General features: G+C 45.0%; 1 protein-coding gene across 1 annotated transcript in view; it reads right to left on the bottom strand.

Moving 5' to 3' along the window:
* Nucleotides 1-18574, bottom strand: part of T265_11912 (hypothetical protein) — a gene marked incomplete at both ends in the record, with an annotated part of 32485 nt that extends 13911 nt beyond the window's left edge. The window contains 7 exons of the mRNA XM_009178736.1: nucleotides 3737-3835; nucleotides 5587-5677; nucleotides 8045-8077; nucleotides 16463-16613; nucleotides 17876-17992; nucleotides 18044-18211; nucleotides 18267-18574. Coding sequence (XP_009177000.1) covers nucleotides 3737-3835; nucleotides 5587-5677; nucleotides 8045-8077; nucleotides 16463-16613; nucleotides 17876-17992; nucleotides 18044-18211; nucleotides 18267-18505 — 898 coding nt within the window. The remainder of the gene's footprint in view (nucleotides 1-3736; nucleotides 3836-5586; nucleotides 5678-8044; nucleotides 8078-16462; nucleotides 16614-17875; nucleotides 17993-18043; nucleotides 18212-18266) is intronic.
* Nucleotides 18575-19393: the final 819 nt, after the last annotated feature.

Below are 19393 nucleotides of genomic sequence, written 5' to 3'. Positions count from 1 at the left end.
GCCAAAGGCGTGAAGCTGGTTGGTGAATGGGTAGTCATCAAACTGAAAACTGAACACACTCAGCAGCAGCCTGAGTTGTCGGAACTAATTAGAGTAAGTGAAAAACGAAGAACCCAACGCACAAAAAAATAGACAAAGAGGAATCTGTGCTTCTAATGTCCTGCTTGGGTGATCTTACCGCACTAGAAACGACAATGTCAGGGGGAGATAGTATAGTTAACAGCCACATTGGATAGAACGACATAGGCGATGGTAAGAAACAGACACAAAAGCGGATAGACGGTGGGAAAACCTAATGCAACAAAAGTTGGAGAGAGGAGGACTTTGAAGGAAACCGATGTAATATGCTGTTCGGTATCAAAAACGAATGCGCAAAACTAATGTAAAACATCACAAACGAGAGATTCAGCTGGGTTCCAGGTGAGTCTCTCGCAAGACCAAATTAGTTTGCAAACGAGTGTATTGCGCTAATGGAAAACTTCACCAACAAGATCGCCCTACAGGAAGTGGAAAGCGTGCCATTGGAATGCTCAAAGTGAAACCAGGACAATGGTAAGTGAACCAACTGCGAACCAACCACAGCTAACCTAAGAAGGAAATCAACCACTCGGTGATGCATTATGGCCTCTGTTATATCTGCTGATCCGCCAATCTGTGGTATCTGCTGCCGACCCGCTCCAGTGCCTAGTTGCCGGAGAAAAAAGACTCACAGAAGGGAAAACAACAGCTATATTCCGAACAAGCGAGTACGAGAGCGTGAGTGCGTGCGAGTGCGATAAGTACAACGGTCTCAAGCTATTTATTGGAAGGACACTGTCTGAACTTAGTCTAATGCTGACGCACACGGTCTGGCTTTCGTACGAGGCTGTGACGTGCTGCATATTGCGGGGGCGTTGTCTGTCTGGTCACATCTAGCGGAGGTGAGTCTCGGTAGATTTCGGGCATTCAGTGGTTACTTTCAGGAAAGTGACCTTCCAGGTAGCCTCCATCTTAGTTGACCCACTAGGGATCACTCATGGGTCAAGGTCGAAGTGGCCCTTTCTGTAAGAAGTCCCCACTACAAGTAAACGACAAATGCGACAACTCAATGTCTCTTGAATCAAATGAGAAATAGTTGAAGAAATATGCTGCATGCGTCCGCATGCATTCTTTTCTTATTTGACCCCCGTTAGACATAAACACATCACAACGAAGAAAAATCACGGAATGCTATTCGGTGCCTAAATGCCCATTCTTTTGACAAGACTCACTGAGTGGAACATTCGAGTCCGCCAACACTTTGCTGTTCGTCGTTCGCTGTTTAATCTTGCTTCAGTTGTTTGTTTGGTAACCTTCAAATGTCTCTCTGAAGTAAACGTTACAGTCCAGTTAACCATGAACCCCCTGATATATCAAAACTCAGCATAGTGATCGACTGTCATACGCCAAAGAGGCGATCATACTCCGACAGGCAAGAAACTGGCTTCCAGCGTAGTAACATGTGTTAATGGACTGCACAATGGATGCTCCAAAATGTACGAAAATAGACCGACAGCCTAGGGTTTCCCCAAGTTATTTAATCGAATCAATTTCACAATGAAAACCAGATCCGTCTGATAACCAGAGTGAAGGTGGAGTTATTAGCCTATGCTTCATCAGGTAGATGCTTGATTCGGTTGTGACACCCTTCATACACTGTGATCCAATGTAGCAAGGATCAGTGGAACTCAAGGGTGTGCCCCTGGGCTACTCAAAAGTGTGAAGCATTTTACACTCGAAAGCACGAAGTTACCGAGCTATTGAGGTGTAAAGTTTTGTTCGAAAAGGAAAGATCAAGCTGGGCCAACTTCCTCCAACAACAAGCTTGACTACTTCGAAAGTGATTGACGCCGGAAATCCACTTTTTCGATTGAGTAACAGGACCGTAGTTTAGAAAGCAGTGACCAACGCAGGCAGTGTGAGTGATTATTTTTCTGACGACGCTCCGATCCGTTCATTGCCTAACTTTGATTGAAGTCTCCTCGACTCAGATGAACCATATTTACTTGAAGTTCCCCGTGACAAGCAGAGTTGGATTAAGAGCCTAGCGACTGAGTCATCATCCAGAAAGTTAGCTCAAAAATACTTGAGAACGTTCTTGGAACGGATAAGAATAACTATGCTAATTACTGTCGATAAAATATTCCAACTAGACAGAAACCGTGCGGCCACACGTTTGTAGGGTAAGTTCAGCTGTCAGACTGGTCGATCAGAAGTGGTACGGCGCACTGAACTTGGAATTTGAGCACTCGACGCACATCATCGGACCAGAAACCAGTGGCGAAGCCAAACAGTGTTCAGGTCTTCAGCTGTCCAAAACAAATGGTCTGCATCGGAGGGCCCAGATTACCTAAATATTCACGTCGGTTTTGGCGAGTGAGGAACATCTCGCATCTAACGAGTGGTGATGTTGACACGACCTGTATAGGCTAGATCCTCCAGAAATCACACGTTCTTTTTGGGAAGATTAAATACATCACCGTATCTCGAACACAAAGCAACTACGCGACTCTGTTGTCCAACCAAATAGCTCAGTTTACCGTGACTGCTATTAGCACTGCACGGAGCCGGGCACGACAAGTCCCTCTGTAAAGTGATGGTCTTGAGTTAGTCCTGAAAGACACGTTATGAAGCTTAAAGTATGAATTTTCACTTCTCTCTGGTAAGGAAAACTAGAAACAAATCAAGGGAATTGGATATCAAGTGAATTATCAAATCAGGCGCATTGAGATTTCGGGAGAAGGTCGGTGAATTATGGCGTTTAATCCTCAGAGGGGACCGTTCCTGACCGGATAGGGGAGAATAAGCTGACGACATTCAGAAGCACTTAGACAAACGGAAACTCGGTTTGTACAGATCACGGAGCGTCACGGCCAGTCGACCTCATCGAAGTAGCAATCCAACAATCACAGGGTTGGTTAGATAACTTCCTCGACATTATTGTGTAGCACTCAGGGGTGCTCAAAATGGGTCTAGGCTTCGAAAGCAAAGGCATGGTAGTTGTTGATTCCTTTCTTCTATTTTTATATTGTACAACGCGAGTCCCCCTCTTTTGTTATTTTGGTTTGCGCCCATACCACTCTTCTTATTTTTGACCTGAACATAAACCGCACTTTGACCTTGTCATCAGACGTGTTGTTTAAGTTCACACGCTAGCTTGTAAACACGTGGCTTTGAGCCGGCGTGGACCTTGAGACCCGTTAGGAATTGGCAGTTCCTAAACCGGCGTATAGAAGCCGGCATAGTCCCACGATTTGAGGTTTGTAAAGCTTTATCAGTTTACTATTGTACTTGTAGTACCGCATTTGTAGATAGACCTCCATTTGAAAGATTTGGTTTTTGGGGCTTTGCGCGTAACTCGATGTGGTTCAACAGATTGTTGGAATCAACCTATGGTGGTAAAGCACAGTAGGTAGGCTCACTCCTCACGACAAACGGTATCCATCCTTAAATCAACAAACTGATCCGATTCGGTCCACAATAACCGAATTTCTAGGGCTTTTGAATTGGAATGCAGCGCTTTCTTCTGGCACCTTGTTCTGATTAAAATATCATCCATGGGTTTGCACAACTCACTGGTGGCAATAAAGATAGCATTTACGGACCAGAAAAGTAATTGGTTTAGGTGGTCAGTGCCTCAACCATGTATGCTGTTCTAGCGTCAGTCAACTCTTTGTTCCCTATCGAGTAACAAAATGGAAAAAACCGTATTACTTACTTAAAGTCCACGCAAAGTAGAATTTTTGTCGGAATGCAAAGCATGCGATGGAGAGGAAAATGTATTTTTGGAAGAAGTTTCTCCGGACAAATTCTTCACCTGTGAAAAAAGAAAGAATAGCAGAATGAATGAACATGTGCAAGGTTGCCGTGAACAGCGAAAGAGTTTACGAAACTGGTACGCACACTCACGGGTGACCTAGTGCCTGACATAACGGGTCACATAAACCTAACGACGAAAACAGGGTGCCTAGGATGAAATTTATTAGTAAGTTTGTACGATTGTAAATAACTCATAGAGCAACAACTGAATGTGAGCCTACGTCCTCTAGCTTTATTGGTTTAGTTCAGCCATAGACCGCACAGTAAACCTTCCGACTGACACAGTGAGAAGACACAGCCATGTACAAAAAAGCAGGCCTAACCATTTCACTGACTGTAGTAACGGTGTTTTTCTCAGCTTAGTTCTCCCAAGCTAGCGTTCACGTTAAAACAACCCACCAAAGGTGCAAAGGTATATTAACGCCCAAAACTCAGTCAGGAACACTTGTACGGCGCTTCATATGTATAGCGTAGGCGGCAATAACTTTCTGGAAATTCTGACGCGTTCTGAATGCGCCATGAGCAATCGGCATTCGGCCAATACTGGGTCATGATTGGCTGTGGGGACCAGACTTTAGACCAATCAGATCTCAGCTTGATGCCGGACTGCCAAGTGTCCAGAATTCTTGGCCAATCTTGCGTGGGATGAACTGCTCGGCCGTAGCAGCATCTGAGTACGAGCGGTAAAGAGGGATCCGTGTGGAGTTCCGCCTAACACGAACATTGAAACGAACTACTAGGAATGCAGAGTGGCCATCGGACACGGTGCTTAGTGGATGTAATACGTTTGGCCGGCTCTCACCAATCATCATGAGTTTCGACTCTCTGGCAGCATCGTTAGCCATCGTATCCCGACACGGAGCCCTTCAAGGCAATGGATTTTACTGGCCGGGGCTTTCATATGCGATAAAAGTTAAACCTTTGAGGCGATGTGGACAGCCCTATGATATGCGAAGAAGAGGGTCTAACCTATATGATGTGACAAACTCGTCTACCACAGTAACATCCCAAAAGCACCTGATGTATCTCAGCACATTGGAACCGAAGTTCGGGNCGACGCTCTTACCCGAAACACCATTACTTAGCCTAAGGAACGCAGGAATACAGTACCAGAAGTGCGAGTACTCGTGCACTTGCTAAAATGGCTGACGTCACGCATTGGCTGGCTGTTAAATACGAATTGGCTAGTGAAAACCGTCGAAAAGCAGTTCGTCCGATCGTTCTTTCTTGTCCGCAGTAGGGTAAGCGGAACGCAGCCAAAACCAAGACTGTCTCTCCGGAAAAAAGTGGCTTCATCCACATAGCTATACGAATCAACAGGTTATTTATTGGTACACGCTGATTACATGTGACCATGCATTGCGTAGTGTAAACAAAAGACCTGCTTGCGGACAGGGTTAAGAGGAACAGGTTTTTTTTGCAAATCCGCAAGTAGTGAACACTTTGATTTTCCTAGTGGATTCCCCGACAGATTTCGCCTCTTATTTTTTCACACCAACTTGAACATTTTCAAAACTCAATGGATCATCAGTTGAGCCTGAGCCGATAGCTAAATAAAAGGGTATGAGACCGATTAAGTGCACTGATCAAGCGGCGCAATCAAATTCGAACACAGCTAGACTAGTTGAAAACACTACCCTCGAACCGTATAATGGTGAAAAAAGGACTTCAGTAAACTATCACGGGACAGCATATCAAACAGCGGTCAAATAGCATAAACATAAGAGCTAATTGTAGGCCACAACTTACTGATGAAATTTTCGGCCTTGAAATTAGAAAACGCCCAGACTGTGAGCAGCGTGTGGATCACCAGCAATTTCACCTGTTTCCAGACTTCACTCTGTTTGAGAAAGAGAGGGAAGTTGTCATTTAGGCGACGGCAACCCAGACCTCAGGCTAGTTGTTACTCAGAGAGTAGGTCAAAAGCAGATCGCTAGGTTGGTCGCATGCGGAGGTCATGAGACGAGGAGATCACACAAGTGCACGATGAGGTCACACTGAATAGCGGAGAGCACGTAGCAATCTAACGACTTCACTGGCCAAAAGGTTAACCAACCTGACTAAGTAGTGACTGCAAACTAGCCCAGGTCTTTGTTTACCTGTATGACAGACATTGCAAGAAGATGTTTCGTTTGCTTTCTAATTTTTCAGTAGGAACTACAGGTTATTCAGTGTAAGTTGGTTGGAAACAAGAGCAGTCTGTAAGAATGGCGGATGAGTGGGAATGTCGTTGTGAAAGCAACCAGTGATTTCGACTAAAATGCCAAACATATCAAGCAGGCATGTGGTTAAGTGACAAGTGACCTGCCTGATACTCGGATACTAGGCACGCAGGTTAAGTGGAAGGATCACCAGAATCCTGGAAGGAGTGGACTTAGGTCGCGGAAGCTAGGCAGTCGATGGCAAGGGCCGTTTGTCGTTACCGACCGCCGGGGGAACGTCTATACAATTGAAGACGATCGAGGATCAAAAAGAGTAAATGGGACACAGCTTCGAAAGTGGCATGACACACTCGAAGAGCGACCGACTAGACCCGCTGCCGAAGCCGACCTGACGAAGGTGAATGAAAATCGATCGCATGCGAACGACCTTTAAAGGGTGGTGTGCAACGGTGATACTATTGATGGGGAGGCATGCGAGTAGTATGTGTTGTTCTTGGAATTTCGCTTTGCGTCTCTTGAAAAGGAGAGATCTGTTGCGGAGTTTATGGAGTCGCTTAGTAACATTTGCTCACTAGGCTAGTGCTGGAACAATGGATGAAGGGGGATTAATATACGCTAACGTGTGTGAAGTTGCGACTGTAAAGCAAAAACGGGAGAAAGGGTGTTACGGATTGACGCGTTTCCGGCTATAACATGAGGTGAATGAAAACTCGGTGACCATGCCTAGCTGATGAACGAAACCAATAGTTGGCTGTCGGCTAGCTTTCAGCAACCTTATAAGTAGCAGAGTTTTACATTAATCACGTGAGCCTGTCCACTGAGACTTAACACCAAAATAACCGATATCCGTTTACACATTGATTGTTAAACCCCGAGTGGAATGGTCGACGGAAACCGGAAGTGTTACAGCTGAATGATTATTCTTAATACTAGTATTATTAAACACATTGCTTAAACCGGAGCTGCAGAGTTGAAAATCACTTTCGAACTAGTTTTAATGCTACTAATATACAGCAGAAATAGCTCCACATGAAAAATCAATGAGGTCCCGTTTTTGTGGTTCGTCTTAGGCCGAAGCAACCAACAGAGCTTGGAGGTCACAGGATGGTAGTAAAGTACTGTACCCAGCGCAAAAGGAGCCGCCAGCAGTTGATGCACATCTGAGTTTGCGAACGAGATTATAAGCAACAGAAGAGCCGGCCCAAGTTAATTATGAAGCAGATATTTCAGGGAGTTGTTCACGTTCCTAAGCGTGCCTCAATCGATCACAAGGTTAAGGAGAAAGCTCCATCTCAACAACCTCTTAAATCCCAACCCATCCTTCGTTTTCTCGCTCATACGGATCCTAACGAATTGTTGACAGCTCAGTCAACCGTCGTGATGCTTAAGAGAGTATGGCGTAGGTGGGCCTCCAACAACAGCCACAGCTGAACCAAACGGGCAGAGAACGAAAGGCAAATGACACGTCAGAGAAAAGGATAGTCTTGTGTGTGGAAAACTGAACCTATTTAAATTAAATGTACATCAGAACCTCGATAAACGGCCGAGTTATTGAAGGTGAGAACACAGGGTAGCTCAAGGAATGTGTATGCTTCGGTGTCTATGGGTAAGAAATCGCTCAGCTGTAGCATCCTTTCGGTGCCTGGCTGCCATGCCAACGGAAGGACGTACGAGGGCTGGGATACTGGCAGGTTACCCAAGCCTAGACAGGAGCAGTCGAGGTGCTGAGGTTGGGTCCGTATGCTGGCGCCTTAAACACAGCGATTTCGGGCCCAGAGGTACGGGAAAAGCTGTGAGAGCTCACAAATGCCCATCATTCAAAATAAAGGTGACGTCTTGCTGCTAATCCAAAGCACAATCTCCCACTTCGGAAGGAAAACCGCGATATCTGCACACGGAATTATCACAAACTGGGATATTAGTGCGGAAAAATTTTCTAACCATGTAAACAGCTACCAAGGTTGGACAGCTCAAGTGAACAATACTTAGTGGGATGAGTGATTTGTGTGGGTGGAACAACAATAGACAGACGAAACAACACATACCCTGGACAGCCGGATTTCATCCTTATGCTCCAGCTGGAAGGAAAAACAAAATTGTAATGATTAGAGCAGGTGACAAAAGACATATACTAGCGCACATGACGTGCAACGCAAGATAAGATGGAACAACGAAAGAGCAGTGAATTCTCAAGTAAAAGGCTTACCTTTCCTGGAGGTGAGAATTACACACTGATAGGTGGTGGACTGGGAACCCTACTTTAGATGTTCTTCAACTCTTAAAAGTTCCTTTTCGAGAAAGGCCGCAGATTGGTCTCAAAATAGCGCGGCGTTGAAACCGCAAGCTCTTCACAGAAACCTCCGTGGACCTAGCTCACAAAGGACTGCCGATCAGATCCTAGTTGGACGAGGGAGAACTGGAAGTACGTTAGCACTTGGTGACCGCATAGCGCTACAATGGATTGATTAATTTAGATAGCGCGAAAAGAAAATGGAGTTGAATAGATCAGAGTACCATGACGTGGACAGTGACACTTTCAAAAAATGTGTGCAGTTAGTTCTCCGCAGGGGGACACAGGAATAGAAGGTCTAGAGGGTTAGATGGTCGGTATGATAACCAGAGCGCGGGTCGTCAGAAAGAAGGGGCCTTCACTTGAAATAGGATTGCTCTAAATTCATACATGTTTGTAATACATAACAAATAGCTCACGATTAATAACTGCCTGGAGATCGGAACTTTGCTTGGAGTACACATGGTCACGTCTATCTGTCTGCGAAACTTGGAGAAATTGCTGATTAACTAGACACCAATTCAAATAATAGAATTTGGAATAACTAAGCATAAGGTTTGAGCCACCACAGCTTGTGAATCACGTGAACAGCGAGTCATGCGACCACAACATCAAGGCCGAGTATTGTTTTACTGGTCGTTTTAATTCACGCACCGGCGCAGAAAGCAGTGTACTTTTCGAAGTCTGTCGAAAAGAGCGTGCAAAACCGGGAACGGCAATCACAGTTGTGAACTAACCGTTGGGACTAGTGCTGGTTTGGTCTACTCCCCTTTCAGGACCATCTGCCCTATCCTTCGTGTCATAATTTGTAAACAAAACATCAGGCTTGAATAAAACTAACTAGTCTTCGCGATTAGCCAAAGGGAACTAGACATCTAAGAAACCCGCAGCATCGTTTAACAATCAATTACACTGGAGTTTTCTGTTAGAGAACTGCTAGGGTACCGTATAACTGGTGTGGAAGGTTTTCTTCATCCAGTATGTATTCTGCATGTATCTTGCTTTGTTATTCAATAGGATGCCTTTGGGTCGACGAACAAATCAACAGCCACCTGATCAACAAACACAGCTTCGTTGGGTGGAGCATTGCCAACATTAAAAGTACACTACGATCACGTGACAACACTGAAGATGAAAGAAGTGAAAGCTATCACGTTCACCGAATTCACGAAGAGTGCGATGCGTCGTACTAATAAAACGCGATAGGTTGATTGTCCTGTGTAAGCAGTTTAATAGCAACGCCATGCAACCGTTTGAAGGTTGGTTTTATGCAAAACCAGCTACACTGTCCATTCGCGAAACTCGCCTAGCTAGCAACCAAATGTTTGTTCACCCAATAACGTATTATTCGACTCGAACTTCGGTCAGGATTCAAAGCAAATAATTACCCACTTTATCGAGTGTGGAGATATATTTAGTCATATGAGCTTCGGTAACTTGAGCACGATGAGAAGCGCGCAAACCTGTAGGGAGTCAACACAACGAACACTGTCCAAGGTAAATATTTGGAAACAAACAAATAGTCCACACGAACGACAATAACAGCGAGACAGGTGATCAGTATCCCCATAAAACTATGGATAGACGTGCCAAGAACACAATTCTCAAAACAAGCACTGACTGGCACTAAGAACAATCCGCCTAGCTAGTCTATTTGATGCGCACATTGTTAACAGAACCAAACACATCCAACACAGTAGCCCTTTTTGAATAGGTACGATTGTGTAGATCTACATCAACCTGTCAAAAGCACAAGCCACGTATTCGCACAATAAAACTGAGTTCACTATGTACGTAAGATCCTGGTGAGTGTAGCAAATTGTGAGACAACAAGAGTATAAAGCAGTCTTATTGTCAAGTCGTATGCTGTTTATTCTCTCTAGCAGCAGGCTCATCATGGCGAAAAACACCAAACACAGCCGTAGACATACTCATTCAGACATGTGGAAACATCGACATGACAACTTGAAACTACCTGCTTATTATGGATCCACTGTGAGACCTGGGGGAGTGTACTTTCGTAAACTGCGAGGCAAATACTATCCATCTGTATTCAGATTCTTATTGTGGGCACCACATCTTAGTTCTGGGGCAAACATTCGCGTGCGCTAATTAGCAGCCGGGGATCGCATCAACGATACCGTTGACGTGATATCCTGTGGTAAATGGTCTCTTCCACTCAGTTTAACTATACAACTTGATGCGGATAGTGGTAAACTACACGCATCAGCAGCACTTAGACCGTATTTACACAGTTGGACCAGGCCTAACCTCGAAAATTATGCAAGTATCCACGCGATCGTAGGCGTACAGAATGTACACACCGGTAAAATGCGTACGGCACAACGTGATCAAGTGGGCAATTTTCATATCGTCGCGCAAAACCCACCCGGCTCCACACAGAAGACGGGCGTAGGTGTGTTTCTGAATGACAGGCGAGGAAAATTGGGTATTAGACCACGGAGTTCTCATTACGAATCACTTTTGGAAAATGAATTCTGAATTTTGGAGTGCAAATAGCAGCCCCATATGAAAGAAAATAGATAATTGTTCAGTTGTAACAGCATCGAGCTTCTGGTACGGATGACCCCATTCGCATTGTTCAAAGATGATGAAATCCTCAGTCATCGTTTGTCTGATCTGTTTGCCAGCATTTGGGAAAAGGAGACTGCTCCAGACAACTGAAGAGATCCAATGGTAACGCCCATTTTCAAGAAAGTGGTTCGTAGTGGGTGTGGTAGCCCCAGGGGAATCTGCCAAATCCCGGTTGTAACGAGACTACTGGAGTCAATTGTGCTTCGTCACCTTACGGTGGCTCTCGAAACATTGACTTACGAGCAACATGCGGGATTTCGGCCTGGTAAGGGTTTCGTTCACCAAATGTTCGCACTTCGTCAAGTGCTATAATAAAAGCATACGTACAAAGATGGTTCAGCTGTGGCACCATTTAGATGCCTAAATGCCATGCCATCAGAAGAAAGCTGTGGCACCATTTAGATGCCTCGATGCCATGCCATCAGAAGGAAGCACGAGAGTCGGGATACTGCCAGTTTGTCCAAGTCTTGACAAGGGAAGCCGAGAGGCAGAGGTCAAATTCGAACCACGGATCTTCCGGCCAGTAAATTTGCGTTCTAACCACTTGGGCCATCTCGCCCCCAGGCCCATGTTAGTTGGATTAGGTTTGGAAGAGTAAGTGCAAATCCGAGATAAGGATATGATATAACACCTTGACGGCTACATGGATGAGCAAAAAAAGAGGCGCCGTATTTAGAGTAAACGAGTAAATAAGGCTAAGATGTAGGAGATCAAACCAGTCATACACTGCTCTTCGCTTGAAATCCACTTCATAAATTGCGGTAAAAATGCAGCCGTTGAAACAGATTTTCAGACGACGTTTGATTTTATTCATTGCCAGATGTTACGGCAGCACCAATCCATCACAAGCGCCCAATATGCACTCGTGTCTTATGCTCAAAAAATCAACTGCATCCCTTGTTAATTAAAACTTAATTAGTAGATGCGATTCGGTAGCGTTAAGCTATTCGTAGTGCATTAGTAGAAGAAGGAATTCCATACTGTCACGTGATTGCGGACTGTCAGTCAATGATCGGTCATGGACCGATTTGAGTGAGAAGTTAAGAAGAAATGACAACCATGCTAGGTCACGCGCCCGTTTGAAGTCAGAATATACTGTTCACATTAACCGCAGAATAGGTGGATACCGACGAACCAGCAGAGTAATGAACACTGGGTTCAAAAAAACAGATGAAAAACAAATACCTAGAGTTTAGTGAAAAAGGTGACTTGCGATTGGGGACTGGTGCTAGGTTTTGGTCTACCAAATGGATCCAAACCTACAGGACCTCTGGAATGCTGTGAACTCTCTCCAGTAGTTATTTTTGTATTGGAATAAACGACGGGATTTGGCCTCAATAAACGCATCACCCTAAACATAACCTTGTAGGTGCACTTTGGTGCGGTGACCAAGTGTAAGGAGTTTGCACTTTCCTGTAAAGTGCGAGAACACGGTCTTGAAAACACTTAGCTTGCACTTCGAAGTGTTGAAACTACAGAAATACATGTTTTGACCCGATGAAGTAGGAATCAACGAACCTAAGTTTCGTCGGTTATGGCGAGAATCCGGTCAATAATCTTGACTTGAAGAAAACACAATGACCAGACCAATGCCTCATGCCGACAATCATTGTGGCATCGATAAAGCGCTTCTAGTGGGTTAGTTCGGAAATGAGATGAGTCACCTTTCTTTCAGTCACGACCATGAGGGCTTTAACCAGAAATAGTCTAAGAGAACCGTTTTGTGCACTTGGCGGAATCAAAGACATTAAAAGAAAACATACAGATACAAATTGATTTGCAAATGAGTGTATTTCTCAGAAGCGGTCCAATTTGGGTTCAAGTAGAACGTAAGGTCGACAAAAACTCGGGGAATGCGCCTACCCGATGAGCCCCAAGAAGGGCGAAACCAGTCGTGGGCTGTCGAAGAGTTTTTAGCAAACTTGTGAGCAGTTTCCTTTATGAAAACATACAGATAAGTATATGGGGGCCTCTGTTGAACTTCCCCTTCACGTAACGAACAAACTCAGTTATTCGTGTGTAGACAGCGAAATTATACTCACTTGGGACAGACCACTTTCTGAGATGGATAGTAACCAGTGGTCTCTCAATACATTGCCACAATAAACAGATGAGAGTGGATATTGGTTGTCAGTCATCAAACAACAAAACAGGGACTCAACTGCCATGTGACTGCGCTAATCAGAGCCTGCAGTACAGCAGTTAGGGGATCCTCATACAGAGTTGGTTAGAAACTTGTTGGATATCCATCAGTAATGCAGAAAAAGTAGGATAGTAGATGTTGGATTCGTGCAACGGATCGTAAGACGTCAGTCATCGATTGGCATGCGCTTTCTGGTCACACGTCCCAGGATGTTTTGGCACGTTAATCGGTACTCTTCACATCCATTTAAATTATACTTAAGTTGTAGCTGGACCATGTGCAAGAGAAGTGGCCGTTTCTCGATGCGACCTTTCAGAAGTGAAATTTACTTGACGGAATTTGAATAGTTCCGCATACTTACGCAGTGCTGTCTGACAAAAAAGAATCCATAAAAAAACAAATAACATTTACGCACGAGCCAACCGACAAGGCTCCACCTACTGAAGTACCAAGAAACGAATGCATCATCCAAGAGACCAGTGTTCATCACGTACTCTCAGCATGTCTGATCGATGTCGTGTGATCGCATAGCTTAGCTGTTCAGAGACTGAGTCGCAGTGCGCAGAGGTAACAGGAATGAATCCATGCATCTGAATATCTATTAACCGGACCTCGTAGGAGAATCCAGCCGTATGGTACTGGATTACATAATCTGGTTTTCGGCTAAAACAGTTCAGCTAAGATAGACGAGCTACTCAAAGTCGATAGGCTATGTTGGTTAGGTTGTGCTATTTAGATACTAGTCCAAGGTTGGTCAACAACAGGGTTGGAACACGCAAGGTGACCTGTTACTTTAAGACAGTGTAACGCACTGGCACTTCTCGCCAAGTGCCACTACCTTGCGGGAAGACTTTTAGACCAAAAACATGGGTTGATGACCCTAATCGTTCTCCTGTCAAGGTTTAGGCGCCCTGGATGTATCCCAGCCCGCGTACAACAACGGTTACTAAAGCCAAAAATAAGTTCATGCCACATCGGATGTCGCGTATTGATATCAACTGCTGCACAAATCAGGACGGCTGAGCGAAAACGGACTACTGCTGACGTCTAGTTTCTTTCTTCTTCACGTACTTTCTGTTTTCCCATCCGCATCCCACTAACAATACCTTCCTTGTAGGCCCACCCGTTGAAAATAACAACGTATTCAGCTCACGCGTACAACAACGGTTACTAAAGCCAAAAATAAGTTCATGCCACATCGGATGTCGCGTATTGATATCAACTGCTGCACAAATCAGGACGGCTGAGCGAAAACGGACTACTGCTGACGTCTAGTTTCTTTCTTCTTCACGTACTTTCTGTTTTCCCATCCGCATCCCACTAACAATACCTTCCTTGTAGGCCCACCCGTTGAAAATAACAACGTATTCAGCTCACGTTAGTCATGGCCGCGAAATCTGTGCTTCGGCCGGCACTCAAAGCCTCAGGGATCTCTAAATCAATCCTCCAAATTAAAAGTATATTTTTCTGGCTGTTTTTGGTGTTTTAGTGAGGTAAGTGGGACAACAGGTAAGAGCTTTCAATAGCATATTGGCAAAGGACGTGTTGTGTATCAGGAACGAAAATTCAAGATCTACACACCATCGTTGATCTTATAATTCTGTTATTCCTTTCGTTTCCGGCCTTGCACTGCTAGTCGCTACTGTAGGCTATACAGGGGCCGATATAGACGTGTGTTGCCTGGGCGGAATAGTTTGACTTGAATGGATACCCCTCTTTAGAGGCTTCTCTGCGATCCATATGGCAATGTCTTTGTCACAAGCAGGAATTTGATCGCTGTCCCCTTATCGTTTCAGATTATGCCCCAACCAACCGAAGGCCCGATACCACCAAAGACAACCATCACAACACTCTGAATGTCTTGTACGGCGACCTAAAAGTTCGAGCATTGTTGTCGGGAATTTGACGATGATCTACTGGATTGAACAAGCTATGCACAGACAACGGTATTGAATGCAAACTGTTTCTACACACTTTAGGGATAATCGAGGTCGTCTGGATAAGGGTGCTAAAACTACGCCATACCAATAAGCGACCAACACCTTGAGTACTCCTGGATTTCGAATATGTATTTGGTTCATCTGACTGGTCTCCTAACCATAACACGCCTACTCAGTAGTGACTGTCCCAAACGTTTGTCAATATAGTGTTTTTTAAATCCCAGACTTGCAAGGGAGCCCTACAAAGGCTTCCGTACACAAGGCAGTGTTCGACCTGGTGCCGAAGCTCTCCATTCCTATTCGATCTCGTGATCGACGAGCCTATGGGATGAACGCTGGAAGGTCTTCAAAACCGAGGTGTTCAAGTAGTTGCCACCGCTTGCTATTTAAGGTTGGGCAACGTTAAACGCATCTCGGAAGTGGCACAAGTTCCGGATGTAGTGTGACAGATGAAATTAATTATTCATTATGTCGATTTCCCGTTCAAGTTTATTATTTTCTCTACAATAAGGCTTTTAAGTAAACTAAGTTCTTGTCAGTGAAGCATCAGTGCCCAATATTGATCGTGTGCTGTCGATGATGATGATGATGATGATGATGATGATGATGATGATGATGATGATGATGGTGCAGAGCACTTCATATGGGATCCCGCAGGTATTTTCATGATTCAGCATGCTTATGGCATCTTCAGCCTCGCTTCAGGATTTCCTCTTCTGCTGTGCATTCCTGAATGTCCAGAATGGAGAACTGGAATTGGTTGATTCTTGCACGTATTTTGACAGCCGCATAAGCCGTGAATGTAGTACAAAAGATGAAGTCAGTGCGCGAATAGTCGTTTTTAATAAGCACTCGCCAACCCACATCATTTATGGCTAAATCTGACGCTTGGGAGTTCTGTATCGAGGGCAACTTTAAAGGTGGTCTGCCTGTTTGATCCGAGGACCTTGAACGTCTTCAAACTCTTGGTCACATGTATCTCTTGCAGTGAGTAGGCCCTGAAGTGGCACGTAAGCGTGTAGTTGGTAAAGAATCAGAATCGCTACACCAGCAGTTTAGGCTTAATAAATAATAATCGTTCAGCTGTAGCACCTTTCTAGTGCCTAGCTACCATGCCACACGAAGGAGGCACGAAGGCTGGGATACTGCCAGGTCGCCCAAGCCTAGACAGGGGAAATAGAGAGGTCTAGTTCGAACCACGGACCTTCCGGTTAGTAAATTCACGCTCTGAACACTTGGGCCATCTCGCTTTTACCCAGGCTCTATATGCGTCCGGTCAAACTTCCTCACCCTTTTCAGATAGAGATTGGACCCCAACTTCAATCAATACAGTCATGCCAGTTATTAACTTGTCAACAAACATGGCAGGTCTAAACTTCGGAGAATTTCAGGCACGCTTCCAGTACAATGGCAATCACATTCACTATATCAGGAAGTGTTCGAAGTTGTTACCAGGCCATCAATAGGAACATCCGCGAATAATTAGGTCACTTACAAAACGTTGTTGAAGTACCGGGTCTGTCAGCCGTTCCGATTCACGACCTTCAATAAAGCGTACGTAGTCGGCGAAAAACATGGATGGCCCAACCATACAGTTGTGGAAACAAAACAAGTAGCCACCAAGTTGTAAGAGTCGAGGTCTGCGACTGAAACAGAGATGTAGAAAGTCATTGCCCAGACACTACTCAAAAGGCTGCTGAAAACCGAAAACAAACTACGAACAATGTGCAGTTCGCCAATGCAAGCTACAAGGAAAGTTAACCCCTTTTAGAACGGCATAAAACCTATTCGGGAGCAAGCGTGTACTTGTGTCAGGGATGAATATAGCTGTCAAAGCTTACCGAACCGAGCACTTATTCACTCCGCGACACTTTTCAGAGATGGTTATATAGGGTACAGCACGAATGAAGTCAACAATGGACTGACCGACAGTGATGAACTGACCCCTAACGTGCAGATCTCGGACAGTATGCTGCACAGTTGAAGGCCAGGAAATAATTCGAAGCTCAATATGGGCTCACTATGGATTCGGCATCGTTTTCCGTACCATGGCAGTCCAAATTAAATAGGGTCGGTTTCGATAGCTATATATATGTCGGGTTAGAAAGAGGTTCGTGAGAAGAACTGGTCAGTCCAGTCTGTCATTTGAACAACGGGTCAAAAACACATTGGTTTTGGAGTGAGGGAATGATGGTTCTGGTGCGCACGTTGTGCACTGCTGGAGTGGCCGTAGCACATCTGACTCAGACTAACAGACCAGACCTCGAATCCCGCTGTGGTCGAAGAGGTGCATTACAGGTAAACCCTAAAGAATGAATCTGCGGTTTGGAGTTCTACTTTTGTTGTGGATTCACCAGAAAAAGTGCGACGGGAGAAGTGGACTGTTGAATCATAGGGTCAAACGAAAGACCAGGGTACTCACAATTAAACAGAAGACCCTGTGGGTTGAAGCAACTTTTAAACAAACAAGAATGGTTGGTGCTTGTTTTCGCTTGCCGCACAGATTCATACAGCGTCACACCGGGTATTGAGACAGAATAGATCCTTTGGTATCTGATCATGCACCGTACTCGGTGGACATGTGCAGATCTTGACCATCCGCACTAGCTAAGAGTGCTCTCCCACACGACAACGAGCCATTAAAAAGGTAGGGACGTCGGTGGCTTCTTGCGAGAGAACAGCCTCTGAATGCAGTGCCTTCTCTACGGTAGCAACGTGGTAGCACTATCAGGTGAAGAATGAAGCTGGTACGGTTTGATGTTATATGAACGGTTGGAAATAACTGAACAATGAAGCCGTAAACAATTGTGGAAATTACTGATGAACAGGTCAGTAGACTAATTCAGTTTTCTCACACGTTATATTGTCAAAAAAAGGTAAAATTGGAGAAGAAATGAAATTTGCTCACTCGAGCGCACTGAGCTTATGATATTCACGCAATACAGGAAGTCCCAAGGACATTTTGACACCGTCATTTATATTGAATGCCAGCGAGGATAGCTTTTGCGTTTGCACCATCAAGGGCCTGCAACAAAAGGAGTAAATTTCGAGACCAAATGCTTCATCCAAATCTTACGCAATGATATCCGCAGAATTAGCATCCTCGACAAACAGCTGATATATGTGAACAGCTGACAGATAGATCATTGAAAATAGGAGGATTCCATACTGGGCTACTGAAAGAGGCATGAACACGAGCATCAGGTAGGCCGGGACCGCTTGCGCGAATAGGTGCAAAATACTCCTATGAAAAAAAAGATGCGCAAACCCAACGGATTAGGTCAAAACAAGGAACATACGGTCCATAGCCCACATAAAGGATCAGTATTCCCACAGACAGTTCCAGTAGATGTCGTTTTTTGGTATTGTTCGGACATGGCGGAACCCAAGTACGTAGGCCCAATCCACATAGTATGGCAATAAACTGACACAAGACAAAATACACCTGAATATGGTTAGTAGAATGGACATTTCGGTAACAACCTACTTGGGGCACATTTATTCCAAGGCTATGGGCAATACTCTCGCTTATACCCATAACGTCAAGCCCGCTGCCTTTCTTGGCCACAACTCTGCACAATCCGTGGAGCTCTAGGTGTCACCAAACAGCTAAAAGGGAATCAAAAGGATGAATTCAGCTTTCTCATCTAGTGGGAAAAAGAACAAGGCATAGAGAGTAGGGTGGCAATAAGCAAACCACACACCAGTATACTACTTTGTATTAGACACACGTGAGCATATACTGGACACAGAACTGTGCGGACAAAAGATACTTCCCGGTTGACCAGGCCGAGGAAAGGGGCTTGGTTGAGGTACCCAAACTCGAGCCGTTGACTCAAAAGTCTGACCCGTGAGGCAGTGGGAGGATGAAAGGTTTTGTCCCTTCTCTGCGTCTCCACAAATGCCACACCGTGCCTCAAAGTATGAACCAGTCGTTGATTAAGTCGAACTTATGAATTGCAATTCACATTACGCCCATGACATTTTCCCGGCGGAAAAGAAGGCACTGTATCCGTCCGCCATACCGCCCCCTGTATTGATCGCACACATGTCAACGAGCTCACGCGTACTTCATTCAGTGAACGCAAGAGCGTTCATACACCCCTTCTGTCTGACTTGCACGCGCCTCTGCCCAATAACCTTGAAGATAATGCCGGTCATACTTCAGTCTCACCCCCGTGCCCGGGCGATGGATTTGCATCTCCAGATACATATGACCCTGACATTTCTGATTTGGCCAGGCTCCAACAACGTACGCGACCCAACATTTTAGGAAACCGAGAAGCCTGACCACATTTATCATTACCTCTAAATAGACTTTTACAATAACTCATTCAGTCCCTGCGTCCGAGTTGCCCCTCTCTACACAAAATTCAACGGCCCGGGTGAATGTCACGACTATCCATCGCGTTCAGATTCACCATGC

This window comes from Opisthorchis viverrini (assembly GCF_000715545.1).
Source record: "Opisthorchis viverrini unplaced genomic scaffold opera_v5_639, whole genome shotgun sequence".
NCBI classification, from domain to species: Eukaryota; Metazoa; Platyhelminthes; class Trematoda; order Opisthorchiida; family Opisthorchiidae; genus Opisthorchis; species Opisthorchis viverrini.
Note: the sequence above shows the minus strand (reverse complement) of the source record. Positions and strands in the feature narration are given on the sequence as shown.